The sequence below is a fragment of the Theropithecus gelada genome, unplaced genomic scaffold, assembly GCF_003255815.1.
Source record: "Theropithecus gelada isolate Dixy unplaced genomic scaffold, Tgel_1.0 HiC_scaffold_16246, whole genome shotgun sequence".
NCBI classification, from domain to species: domain Eukaryota; kingdom Metazoa; phylum Chordata; class Mammalia; order Primates; family Cercopithecidae; genus Theropithecus; species Theropithecus gelada.
The window spans coordinates 1-10,741 of record NW_020258042.1 but is presented as its reverse complement, the minus strand read 5'-3'; the positions used below and the strand labels follow the sequence as shown (position 1 = coordinate 10,741).

At 52.2% G+C, this 10,741-nt stretch overlaps 1 protein-coding gene across 3 annotated transcripts; it reads left to right on the top strand.

Annotated features, from left to right (window-relative positions):
* Nucleotides 1–205: 205 nt before the first annotated feature.
* Nucleotides 206–5,337, top strand: LOC112617424 (dipeptidase 3). Of its 3 annotated transcripts, none has more exons than XM_025374190.1 (10): nt 206–925; nt 1,244–1,370; nt 2,360–2,489; nt 2,579–2,720; nt 2,980–3,049; nt 3,159–3,335; nt 3,646–3,727; nt 4,225–4,300; nt 4,772–4,907; nt 4,999–5,337. In XM_025374190.1, exons 1-10 carry the CDS (start codon nt 564–566, stop codon nt 5,128–5,130), a joined length of 1,434 nt encoding a protein of 477 aa, XP_025229975.1. In that variant the 5' UTR covers nt 206–563; the 3' UTR covers nt 5,131–5,337. The 3 variants fall into 3 exon arrangements, with proteins under 3 accessions (XP_025229975.1, XP_025229974.1, XP_025229976.1); XM_025374189.1 differs by having other exon boundaries at nt 3,643–3,727; XM_025374191.1 differs by lacking the exon at nt 1,244–1,370 and having other exon boundaries at nt 639–771; nt 2,355–2,489; nt 3,643–3,727.
* Nucleotides 5,338–10,741: the final 5,404 nt, after the last annotated feature.

The following is a 10,741-nucleotide window of genomic DNA, read 5'->3' as shown; positions in this document are numbered from 1 at the left end:
GGCATGGTGGCGGGCGCCTGTAATCCCAGCTACTTGGGAGGCTAAGGAAGGCGAATGGCTTGAACCCACGAGGTGGAGGTTGCAGTGAGCCGAGACTGCACCATTGCACTCCAGGCTGGGCAACAAGAGCCAAAACTCTGTATCAAAACATGAAATGAAATGAAATGAAATATCTATAGTGAATCTTTTTCTGTCAGTCAAAACAGACAGATCGAATTAACTCTTCTGAGCCTCAGCTTAGAGTATTTTACCTGCCTGGGAGCTGGGCACAAGCCAGCAGTTAACCCCCACGTGGGCCTGGGTAGGAGGTGAGATCAGGAAGATCCCTGGGCTCCTACTAGTTCCCCGCCTGGCCTGCTCCCCTACTTGTCTTGGGGGTCTACGGAGCCAGCATTGGGGGTAGAAGGGCGAGGGGTCCTCGATGCTGCAGCGGCGGTTCCGGCCCATGGGGGCGCTCTCCTACCTGGAGACGGAAAAGCCGTGGCGCCCCCTTGCGTGGCTCTTCGGTCGCAGAGTCGCGTGACTTCAATCCCCTGTTCGCGAGGCCACGAGGCTGGGTCGTCATGGTCCGGACCCCATTGTCGGCCTCTGCCCGTCGCCTGCTCCTCCCAGGCTCCCGCGGCCAACCCCAGCGCCATATGCAGCCCACAGGCCACGAGGGTTCCCGCGCGCTCAGCCGGTGGCATCTGCGGCGTCTGCTGCTCCTGGTATTGGTGCTGCTGCTGCGGCAGCCCGTAACCCGCGGGGAGAACACACCCGGCGCCCCCAAAGCCCTCTCCACGCTGGGCTCCCCCGGCCCCTTCACCACGCCGGGCGTCCACAGCACCCTCACTATGCCAGGCCTCACTACTCCAGGCACCACCAAAACCCTGGACCTTCGGGGTCGCGCGCAGGCCCTGATGAGGGATTTCCCCCTCGTGGACGGGTATGTAGGTGCAGCGTTTGGGCAATGCAGGGTGAACACACCTTGGGCAGGAGAGGAGGTTCTGACGTGCAGGGCTATCAAGAGGCTCCCTCACACCACCCCTGGATGCCCTCTCTCCTCCATCACCCATGGGTGCCCTTCCTCCCATTGCCGCATTCCTGGTGGAACCTAACCCCCTCCCTCCAACCCGATTTCAGGAGATCTCTATATGGTCTGTGTGAGGAGCTGCCTGGTGGGGTGGGGGAGGGTAGACCCAAGCACCTGGTGTATCCTGGCTGATCTGAAGGCCTTGTTTCCATCTGACCTTCACGCCCCCAGGCACAATGACCTGCCCCAGGTCCTGAGACAGCGTTACAAGAATGTGCTTCAAGATGTTAACTTGCGAAATTTCAGTCACGGTCAGACCAGCCTGGACAGGCTTAGAGACGGCCTCGTGGGTGCCCAGGTACCACAGGGACACACAGGGTGCCAGAGCATGGCTGCTGGGGAATGTTGGGGTCACAGAAACCTGGGTCGGCCAGCCTCTGGGTGACTAAATACAATGGGGCATGCAGTGTGCCATCATGTGGCTTCTGAGGAAAGTGGGGCCTTGGAGGCCAAGACAGGCTAGCTGCATGGATGCCCAGGTTCTGTGGAAACATGCAGAAAATGACCAGAAAATCCCTGGTGTGGGGTCAGTCTGCTGTAATTACAAAGGACATAGTGGATTGCCTTGGGGCATTCACATAGCACATGGACTAACAGCAGTTTTTTGCTTGTTTGTTTGTATTTTTGAGACAGTGTCTCCTTCTGTAGCCTAGGCTGGAGTGCAGTGGCACGATCTCGGTTCGCTGCAACCTCTGCCTCCCAGGTTCAAGCAATTCTCCCTGCCTCAGCCTCCTGAGTAGCTGGGATTACAGGCACTCGCCACCATGTCTGGCTAATTTTTGTAGTTTTAGTAGAGACAAGGTTTTACCATGTTGGCCAAACTGGTCTCCAACTCCTGACCTCAGGTGATGCACCCTCCTCGGCCTCCCACAGTGTGGGAATTACAGGCATGAGCCCGTGGGCCTGGCCGTAACAGTAATTTATGATGTGTTATGAGTCCATCATTTGACTGCTGGCAGCCGTCATTAAGGAGCCAGGCTCGGTGGTTCACAGCTGTAATGCCAACACTTTGGGAGGCTGAGGCAGGAGGATTGTTTGAGCCTGGGGGATCAAGGCTGCAATGAGCCATGATCACACCACTGCACTCCAAAGACCCTGTCTCAAATTTTAAAATAAAAAACATAAAACATAAATTTAAAAAAAGTCATCGAGATACCATGGAGTCATGTAGTGCCTCACTTGGGGCCACTGACCCAAATGGGTATTATGGGGTCTGAGGCAGGAGTGGCAGGCCTAGGGGATGAAGACCACCCTGGCCTCATTCTGGACCCCTTCACCTACCCTCAGTTCTGGTCAGCGTCCGTCTCATGCCAGACCCAGGACCAGACTGCCGTGCGCCTCGCCCTGGAGCAGATTGACCTCATTCGCCGCATGTGTGCCTCCTACTCTGAACTCGAGCTTGTGACCTCAGCTGAAGGTGGGCCTGCAGATGAGAGGATAGTCAGGATGTCACTCTGGAGATTCTGTTCCTGGGATCTAACCACTTGACTCTCTACCTCCTTCTAGGTCTGAACAGCTCTCAAAAGCTGGCCTGCCTCATTGGCGTGGAGGGTGGTCACTCACTGGACAGCAGCCTGTCTGTGCTGCGCAGTTTCTATGTACTGGGAGTGCGCTACCTGACACTCACCTTCACCTGCAATACACCATGGTGAGCACAGCACCTGGCCAGGATGCTAGATGGCATGGTGTGGAAACTGTCCCATCCGTGGCATGGGTGTGACCAGGCCGTTGAGGATAAAGGGGTCTGCAGAGGGAGGCTGGACACCCAGCGGGTCTCTCACAGTCCCAGAAAGCAGCTGGTCCTGCACCTGTTCTGGAAGTGGGATGGATGGATAGACCCAGGGCTCCCAGGACCTGATGGCCCAAGGTGTGATCAGCTAAATTGCCCTTCCATGGCTGTCCTGCAGGGCAGAGAGTTCCACCAAGTTCACACACCACATGTACACCAATGTCAGCGGGTTGACAAGCTTTGGTGAGGTGAGGACTCCTGTTTTGTACCCCACCCCACCTGCTCCCTATGGATACGTGTATACACCTTTGCATCCCAACACCCTCCCCCACAAAAAAAAACTAATTGTTTCTGCAGAAAGTGGTAGAAGAATTGAACCGCCTGGGCATGATGATAGATTTGTCCTATGCATCAGACACCTTGATGAGAAGGGTCCTGGAAGTGTCTCGGGCTCCTGTGATCTTCTCCCACTCAGCTGCCAGAGCTGTGTGTGACAATTCGTTGAATGTTCCCGATGACATCCTGCAGCTTCTGGTGGGTGGCCATCCCAGCTTTCAAACCTAGGGCTAGGCGTGTGTTATCCAAAGGTTCTTGACCCTGAGCAGAGAAAGCCACCAGGCCGGGTTTCACACACCCTTGGACCACAGGCTGGTGAATCCTCCTCCATCCCTGAAACTCAAGGCCAAGTCATTTCCACCCAGGGACCCACAAGCCCAGAGAGGTGAAGCCTCTTCCAACCCCTGAAGCCAGGACGGAGCACAGTCCTACCAGGGCCCCCACAGCACAGGAGGCATGCTTTCAGGCCAGAAGGGCTGAGATGAGTGTCCCTTTATCCGTCTAGAAGAAGAATGGTGGCATCGTGATGGTGACACTGTCCATGGGGGTGATGCAGTGCAACCTGCTGGCTAACGTGTCCACGGTGGCAGGTGAGTCCCACCTCAGCTTTGTGCAGCGCCGGCTTGGGCTGTGGCTGCCAGGGCTCTCAGGACGACTCTAGCAGTCTAGTGCACCTGCTGGGCAACGGGCAGACCTCCCAATGACCCAGAGGCAGCAGACACGGCTCTTCAGTGCCACCCAGATCTGCAGGCACAGAGTCGGCGCTGATGGGTTTGATGCCTCTTGGTTTTGCTCCCGATCCTTGAACTTCTCTCATTCCCCACATGTCTGGGCAGGACAGGCTGAGCCCCACCAGGCTCTCAAGGAACCCAGAGGCAGGGTGGCTCCTGGGCAGGAAAAGGCCCAAAGGGGTGGCTCTGAGGTCCCCACTCTAGGTCCATGGACCAGCATGTAGCCGCTTCAGGACTCATGACTGGCCATGAGCTAGCTCTGTGGAGCCAACTGCCACAGCCTGGAGTGCTGGGGACAGGGCTGGTGCCAGGGTCTAACTCCAGCCTAGTGCTGCCCACACTCACCTCCACCTTAGATCACTTTGACCACATCAGGGCAGTCATTGGATCTGAGTTCATCGGGATTGGTGGAAATTACGACGGGGCTGGCCGGTGAGTGCTTCCCTGAGGTTTCTCTTAGGCTGGGGTGCCGCAGGGAGTCCTTTAGTCTTCGTTCCCATCCTGACATCCTCCTATCCAGGCCTCAGCCACAGGCTCTGGTCTCGTAGCCCACCTGACACTCCCCACTCTCAGGGCCTGTTTCCTAGGTTCTCCCTGTCCCTTCAGTGGCCCAGTGGCCCTACTCCAAGTTGTCATACTTGCTAAATACTCCCCTCCCCAGGCAGGGCTCATCTGTCCAAGATAAGCTCCACTCCCAGCCCTGCAGACCAGCTGTGGGCTGACCATCTGCTCAGCAGGTGGAGGCTACAGAAGCCCAGTCCTCCAGGAGCCTCCACGGTTGCATTCACTAGCCTGAAGAACTTGGCCTTCAGTTTCCCCTGTATGACTAGGGCTGGTGGGTAGCAGGCCCTAACCCAGGATCAGGGCTGAGGTCCCACAGCTGGCTGGTGGGTGGCCACACAGGTTCCCTCAGGGGCTGGAGGACGTGTCCACATACCCAGTCCTGATAGAGGAGTTGCTGAGTCGTAGCTGGAGTGAGAAAGAGCTTCAAGGTGTCCTTCGTGGAAACCTGCTGCGGGTCTTCAGACAAGTGGAAAAGGTAAGCTGGGCTGGTGGACAGGATGGTTCAGTGGTTTGAGCAAGGGAGGAGATTGCTGTGGGAGCCTCTGACTGCGGACTTCCTCCCCCAGGTGAGAGAGGAGAGCAGGGCGCAGAGCCCCATGGAGGCTGAGTTTCCATATGGGCAACTGAGCACATCCTGCCACTCCCACCTCGTGCCTCAGAATGGACACCAGGCTATGCATCTGGAGGTGACCAAGTAGCCAACCAGTCGGGTCCCCTGGAGGTCCTCAGATGCCTCCCCATACCTTCTTCCAGGCCTGGTGGCTGCTGCCACCTTCCCAACTGTCATCCAGTGGCTTTGCTGACACGGCCGGTCCCCCAAGAGGTGACTGTGGCAAAGTCTCACGAAGCCCCCCGTCCTAGTTCATTCATAAGCACGTGCTGAGAATAAACATTTTACACATGGAGCCAGGTGCACATGTCCTTCCTTCTCCCTAGCGGGAGTGGGGGCAGGTGGGCTCTTGGTCAGTGAGGGATCTTGTGGTCTAGCCACAGCTGGTCAAGGTGGGTGCTTCCCACTTACCTCCAGCTTTGGCTCTCTCAGGAAGGCCAGAGGCATCTTATGAAATTCTTAAGCTAAAAGCTTGAGCCCACAGAAGAACACAAAGGAAGTGAGTTCAGTTTCAGTCCCTTCGTGGAGTGTGACAGTGGGGTGCTTCCCAGTTTCTCTCCAAGAGGTTAAATGTGTTTTCTTTAGAAGCTGATACTATATAGAATAAAGAATAACTTGGCAGGGCGTGGTGGCTCACGCCTGTAATCCCAGAATTTGGGACAGTGAGGCGGGCAGATCACGAGGTCAGGAGATCAAGACCATTCTGGCTAACACAGTGAAACCCTGTCTCTACTAAAAATACAAAAAATTAGCCTGGCATGGTGGCACTCACCTGTAGTCCCAGCTACTCGGGAGACTGAGGCAGGAGAATCACTTGAACCCGGGAGGCAGAGGTTGCAGTGAGCCGAGATGGCGCCACTGCACTCCAACCTGGGCAACAGAGTGAGGCTGTGTCCCCTTTACCCCCCAAAAAAGAACAACTTGTTTGGAATTATCTGGAGAGTACCTTTGTAAAAGGTTTCTCAGATTAGGTCCTCTGATTTTTTTAAAAATTAATTTTTAAGTTGCAGGGGCAGGGTGTGTGTAGAATCACCAATCTTTAAAAAAAATTAAAAAGAAATAAAAGGAAACTCATGCAGTCGGCATGGCTCATTCGAGTGGCCTCTTTCTTTGGCTGCTTTCCTCTCCAGTTGTGCCAGAGCCAGATACAAGTTCCTTCCATGGGAACTTGTAATTGGGAGAAATTATGACTCCAGTGCCACCTATGTTATAAACCAAGAGTCTATATATGTCTGGGTCTTTCCATTTATTTGGACTCTTTGTTTATCATATCAATACCACACTGTCTTAATTATGGCAACTTTTTTTTTTTGAGATGGAGTCTCGCTCTAATTATGCCCAGCCTAATTATGGCAACTTTAAAATAATTTTGAGGCTGGGCACAGTGGCTCACACCTATAATCCCAGCACTTTGGGAGGCCAAGGCAGGCAGATCACTTCAGGTCAGGAGTTTGAGACCAGCCTGGCCAACATCTTGAAAACCTGTCTCCACCAATAATACAAAAATTAACTGGGCGTGGTGGAACATGCCTATAATTCCAATTACTCAGGAGGTTGAGACACGAGAATTGCTTGAACCTAGGAGGAGGAGGTTGCAGTGAACCGAGATCGCGCCACTGCATTCCAGCCTGGGCAACAGAGTGATACTATGTCTCATAAAATAAGATATAAAATAAATAAAGTAAAATAGTTTTGAGTTGGGCGCAGAGTGGCTCATGCCTGAAATCCCAGTACTTTGGGAGGCTGAGGCAGGAGGATTGCTTGAGCTCAGGATTTCAAGACCAACCTGAGCAATTTAGTGAGACCTCATCTCTCCAAAAAAAAAAAAAAAAAAAATTTAATTAGCCAAGTGTCATGTCCTGTGCCTTTGGTCCCAGCTACTTGGGAGGCTGAGGTTGGAGTATCACTTGAGCCTGGGAAGCAGAAGTTGTAGTGAGCCAAGATCATGCTGCTATACTCCAGCCTGGGCAACAGAAGGAGACCATGTCTCAAAAAAAAAAAAGAAAAAGAAAAGAAATCTTTCATATCTGATGCTGTACTTAGCAGTGTCAGCTTATCCTTATAATTTCAGCAATTTGTTTTTATTGAAGTGTAATTAATATACCATAAAATTAACCATTTTAAAGTGAGCAACTCAGTGGCCTTTAGCACATTCACAATGCTGTGCAGCCACCACTTCTATCTAGTTCCAAAACATTTTCATCCTAACAGGAAACCCTACACCCACCCTATACCCATTAAGCAGTTAACACCCATATGCCCTTTTTTTTTTTTTTTTTTTTTGAGACGGAGTCTCGCTCTGTCGCCCAGGCTGGAGTGCAGTGGCCGGATCTCAGCTCACTACAAGCTCCGCCTCCTGGGTTTACGCCATTCTCCCGCCTCAGCCTCCCGAGTAGCTGGGACTGCAGGCGCCCGCCACCTCGCCCAGCTAGTTTTTTGTATTTTTAGTAGAGACGGGGTTTCACCGTGTTAGCCAGGATGGTCTCGATCTCCTGACCTCGTGATCCGCCCATCTCGGCTTCCCAAAGTGCTGGGATTACAGGCTTGAGCCACCGCGTCCGGCCTGCCTTTTTTTTTTTTTTTGAGATGGAGTCTTGCTCTTGTTGCCCAGGCTGGAGTGCAGTGGCCCAATCTCAGCTCACTGCAACCTCTGCCTCCTGTGTTCAAGTGATTGTCCTGCCTCAGTCTCCCAAGTAGCTGGAATTACAGGTGTGCACCATCACACCCAACTAATTTTTGTATTTTTAGTAGAGATGGGGTTTCACCATGTTGGCCAGGCTTGTCTCAAACTCATGGCCTCAGGTGATCCTCCCGCCTTGGCCTCCCAAAGTGCTGGGATTACAGTCATGAGCCACTGTGCTCCACAGAGACCCTGTCTTAAACAAACAAACAAACATAGAACAAGCAGAAATGTAAAACCCAGGCATGGTGGTATGTGCCTGTAGTCCCAGGACCCACCCTATACCCATTAAGCAGTTAACACACATATGGGTTTGTTTTTTTTTTTTGAGACAAAGTTTTGCTCCTGTTGCCCAGGCTGGAGTGCAATGGCACGATCTCGACTCACTGCAACCTCCACCTCCCAGGTTCAAGCAATTCTCCTGCCTCAGCCTCCCAAGTATCTGGGATTACAGGTACCCGCCACCACACCTGACTAATTTTTATACTTCTAGTAGAAAGGGGTTTCACCGTGTTGGTCAGGCTGGTCTTGAACTCCTGTCCTCAGGCGATCCAGCCACCTCAACCTCCCAAAGTGCTGGGATTACAGGTGTGAGCCATGGTGCCCAGCTGCTTTTTTTTTTTTTTTTTGAGATGAAGTCCTGCTGTGTCACCCAGGCTAGAGTGCAGTAGCACAATCTCAGCTCACTGCAACCCCTGCCTCCCAGGTTTAAGCAATTCTTGTGCCTCAGCCTCCAGAGTACCTCCAGATGTTGTGGTGAGCCGAGATCGCGCCATTGCACTTGGCTTGGGCAACAAGAGCAAAACTCTGTCTCAAAAAAAATAAATAAAAATAAAAATTAAGCGTAAATTCATGCCTTCTCATTTCACCTGTCTAATGTAGGAAATAGGGAGTCCTCCCTCTTCCAGTTCTGGGGGCTGCCCATTAAAATAATACTTTTTTTTTTTTTTTCCTGAGACAGGGTCTTACTCTGTCACCACTGGGGTGCAGTGGCACGATCATGCCTCACTGCAGCCTCAACCTCCTGGGCTGAAGTGATTCTCTCACCTCTGTTTCCTGAATAGCTGGGACTATAGGCACGCACCACCATGCCCAGATAATTTTTGTATTTTTTGGAGAGACAAGGTTTCACCATGTTGCCCAGGCTTGTCTCAAACTGCCAGACTCAAGTGATCCACCCACCTCACCCTCCCAAAGTGCTGGGATTACAGGCATGAGCCACTGTGCCTGGCCTAAACAATTTAAAATAATATTAATAGGCTGGGAGCAGTGGCTCACACCTGTAATCCTAGCATTTCGGGAGGCCGAGGTGGGCAGATCATGAGGTCAGGAGAGCTAAACCATCCTGGCTAGCATGGTGAAACGCCATCTCTACTAAAGACACAAAAAATTCGCTGGGCATGGTTGCACGTGCCTGTAGTCCCAGTTACTCGGGAGGCTGAGGCAGGAGAATCGCTTGAACCCGGAGGCAAAGGTTGCAGTGAGCCGAGATCACGCCACCATACTCCAGCCTGGGTGACAGAGCCAGACTCCGTCTCAAAGAAAAAGAAACACAAAAACAACAACAACAGAAAATAAACTAAAAATAATAATATAGGAAACAGCTGTACATGCAATTCTTCTGCACTTTTATTAAACTATTAGCAAAGTTGCCATTCTTCATGTTATTCCTAGTCACTTAAATAAAGACCTTCAGGGCAGACCAGTGAGGTTTACGGGAGACCAAAATAAACATGACCTTTCTCTGCCCTTCCTGAGAGAACCAAAGCTAGAAGCAGCTGGCCATTAACCCCCAGGCACGATGAGGAGCAGACAGCAACGAACAAGGGGAAGTGGTCACCAGAGGCCAAGGCTCTTCTTGAGGTGCCCAGAAGGGAATGCCCCCTTATCAGGGAGCCCAGGTGGAAAAACAGGAGACAGAAACAGATGCAGAAGGAAGATAATTTAGATTCGGTCTGTGTCATTGACCTTTCTCAGCAGGACCTGGTTCAGGCCCAGGAGGTTCAGATGCTACCCAGATTCAGGTTTTTCTTTTTTTTTTTTCTTTGAGACAAAATTTCGCTCTTGTTGCCCAGGCTGGAGTGCAGTGGCGTGATCTCAGCTAACTGGAACCTCTACCTCCCAGGTTCAAGCGATTCTCCTAGCTCAGTCTCCCGAGTAGCTGGGATTACAGGCGCCCGCCACCATGCCTGGCTAACTTTTTTTGTATTTTTAGTACAGACGGGGTTTCACTATGTTGGCCAGGCTGGTCTCCGACTCCTGACCTCAGGCGATCCACCCCCCTTGGCCTCCCAAAGTGCTGGGAATACAGGCGTGAGCTACCATGCCCGGTGTTGTTTGTTGTTGTTTTTGTTTGTTTGTTTGAGACAGGGTCTCACTCCTGTTGCCCAGGATGGAGTGCAGTGGCACGATCTCAGCATAGTGCAGCCTCAAGTCATTCTCCCACCTCAGCCTCTGAAGTAGCTGGGACCTCAGGTGGGCACCACCATGCCTGGCTAATATTTTATATTTTTAGTAATGACAGCATTTCACCACGTCGCGTAGGCTGGTCTCAAACTCCTGGACTCAAGCAATCTACCTGCCTTGGCTTCCGAAAGTGCTGGGTTGCAGACATGAGCCACTGCGCTGGCCCAGATGCAGCTGTTTTGTTTGTTTGTTTGTTTGTTTGGAGACAGGAGTCACCCAGGCTGGAGTGCAATGGCACAATCTCGGCTCACTGAAACCTCCACCTCCCAGGTCCAAGTGATTCTCCTGCCTCAACCTCTTGAGTAGCTAGGATTACAGGCATGTACCACCATGCCTGGCTGATTTTTGTATTTTTAGTAGAGATGGGGTTTCACTGTGTTGGCCAGGCTGGTCTCAAACTCCTAGACTCAAGCAATCTGCCCACCTCAGCTTCACAAAGTGCTGGGATTACAGGCATGAGCCACCACACCCGGCCCGAGATGCAGTTTTGAAATCCATTTCCCCTGCAACAGGAAATGATGAGGGGCTGCTGGAAGCTGCCTTGTGTTGTCTT

What these genes read in the sequence shown, in the direction of transcription:
- LOC112617424 (XM_025374189.1), top strand. Translation starts at nt 564, where the DNA reads ATGGTCCGGACCCCATTGTCGGCCTCTGCCCGTCGCCTGCTCCTCCCA. An exon ending in GATTTCCCCCTCGTGGACGG is followed by an intron (nt 926 to 1,243) that starts GTATGTAGGTGC and finishes TCACGCCCCCAG; the next exon opens with GCACAATGACCTGCCCCAGG. An exon ending in TCTTCAGACAAGTGGAAAAG is followed by an intron (nt 4,908 to 4,998) that starts GTAAGCTGGGCT and finishes TTCCTCCCCCAG; the next exon opens with GTGAGAGAGGAGAGCAGGGC.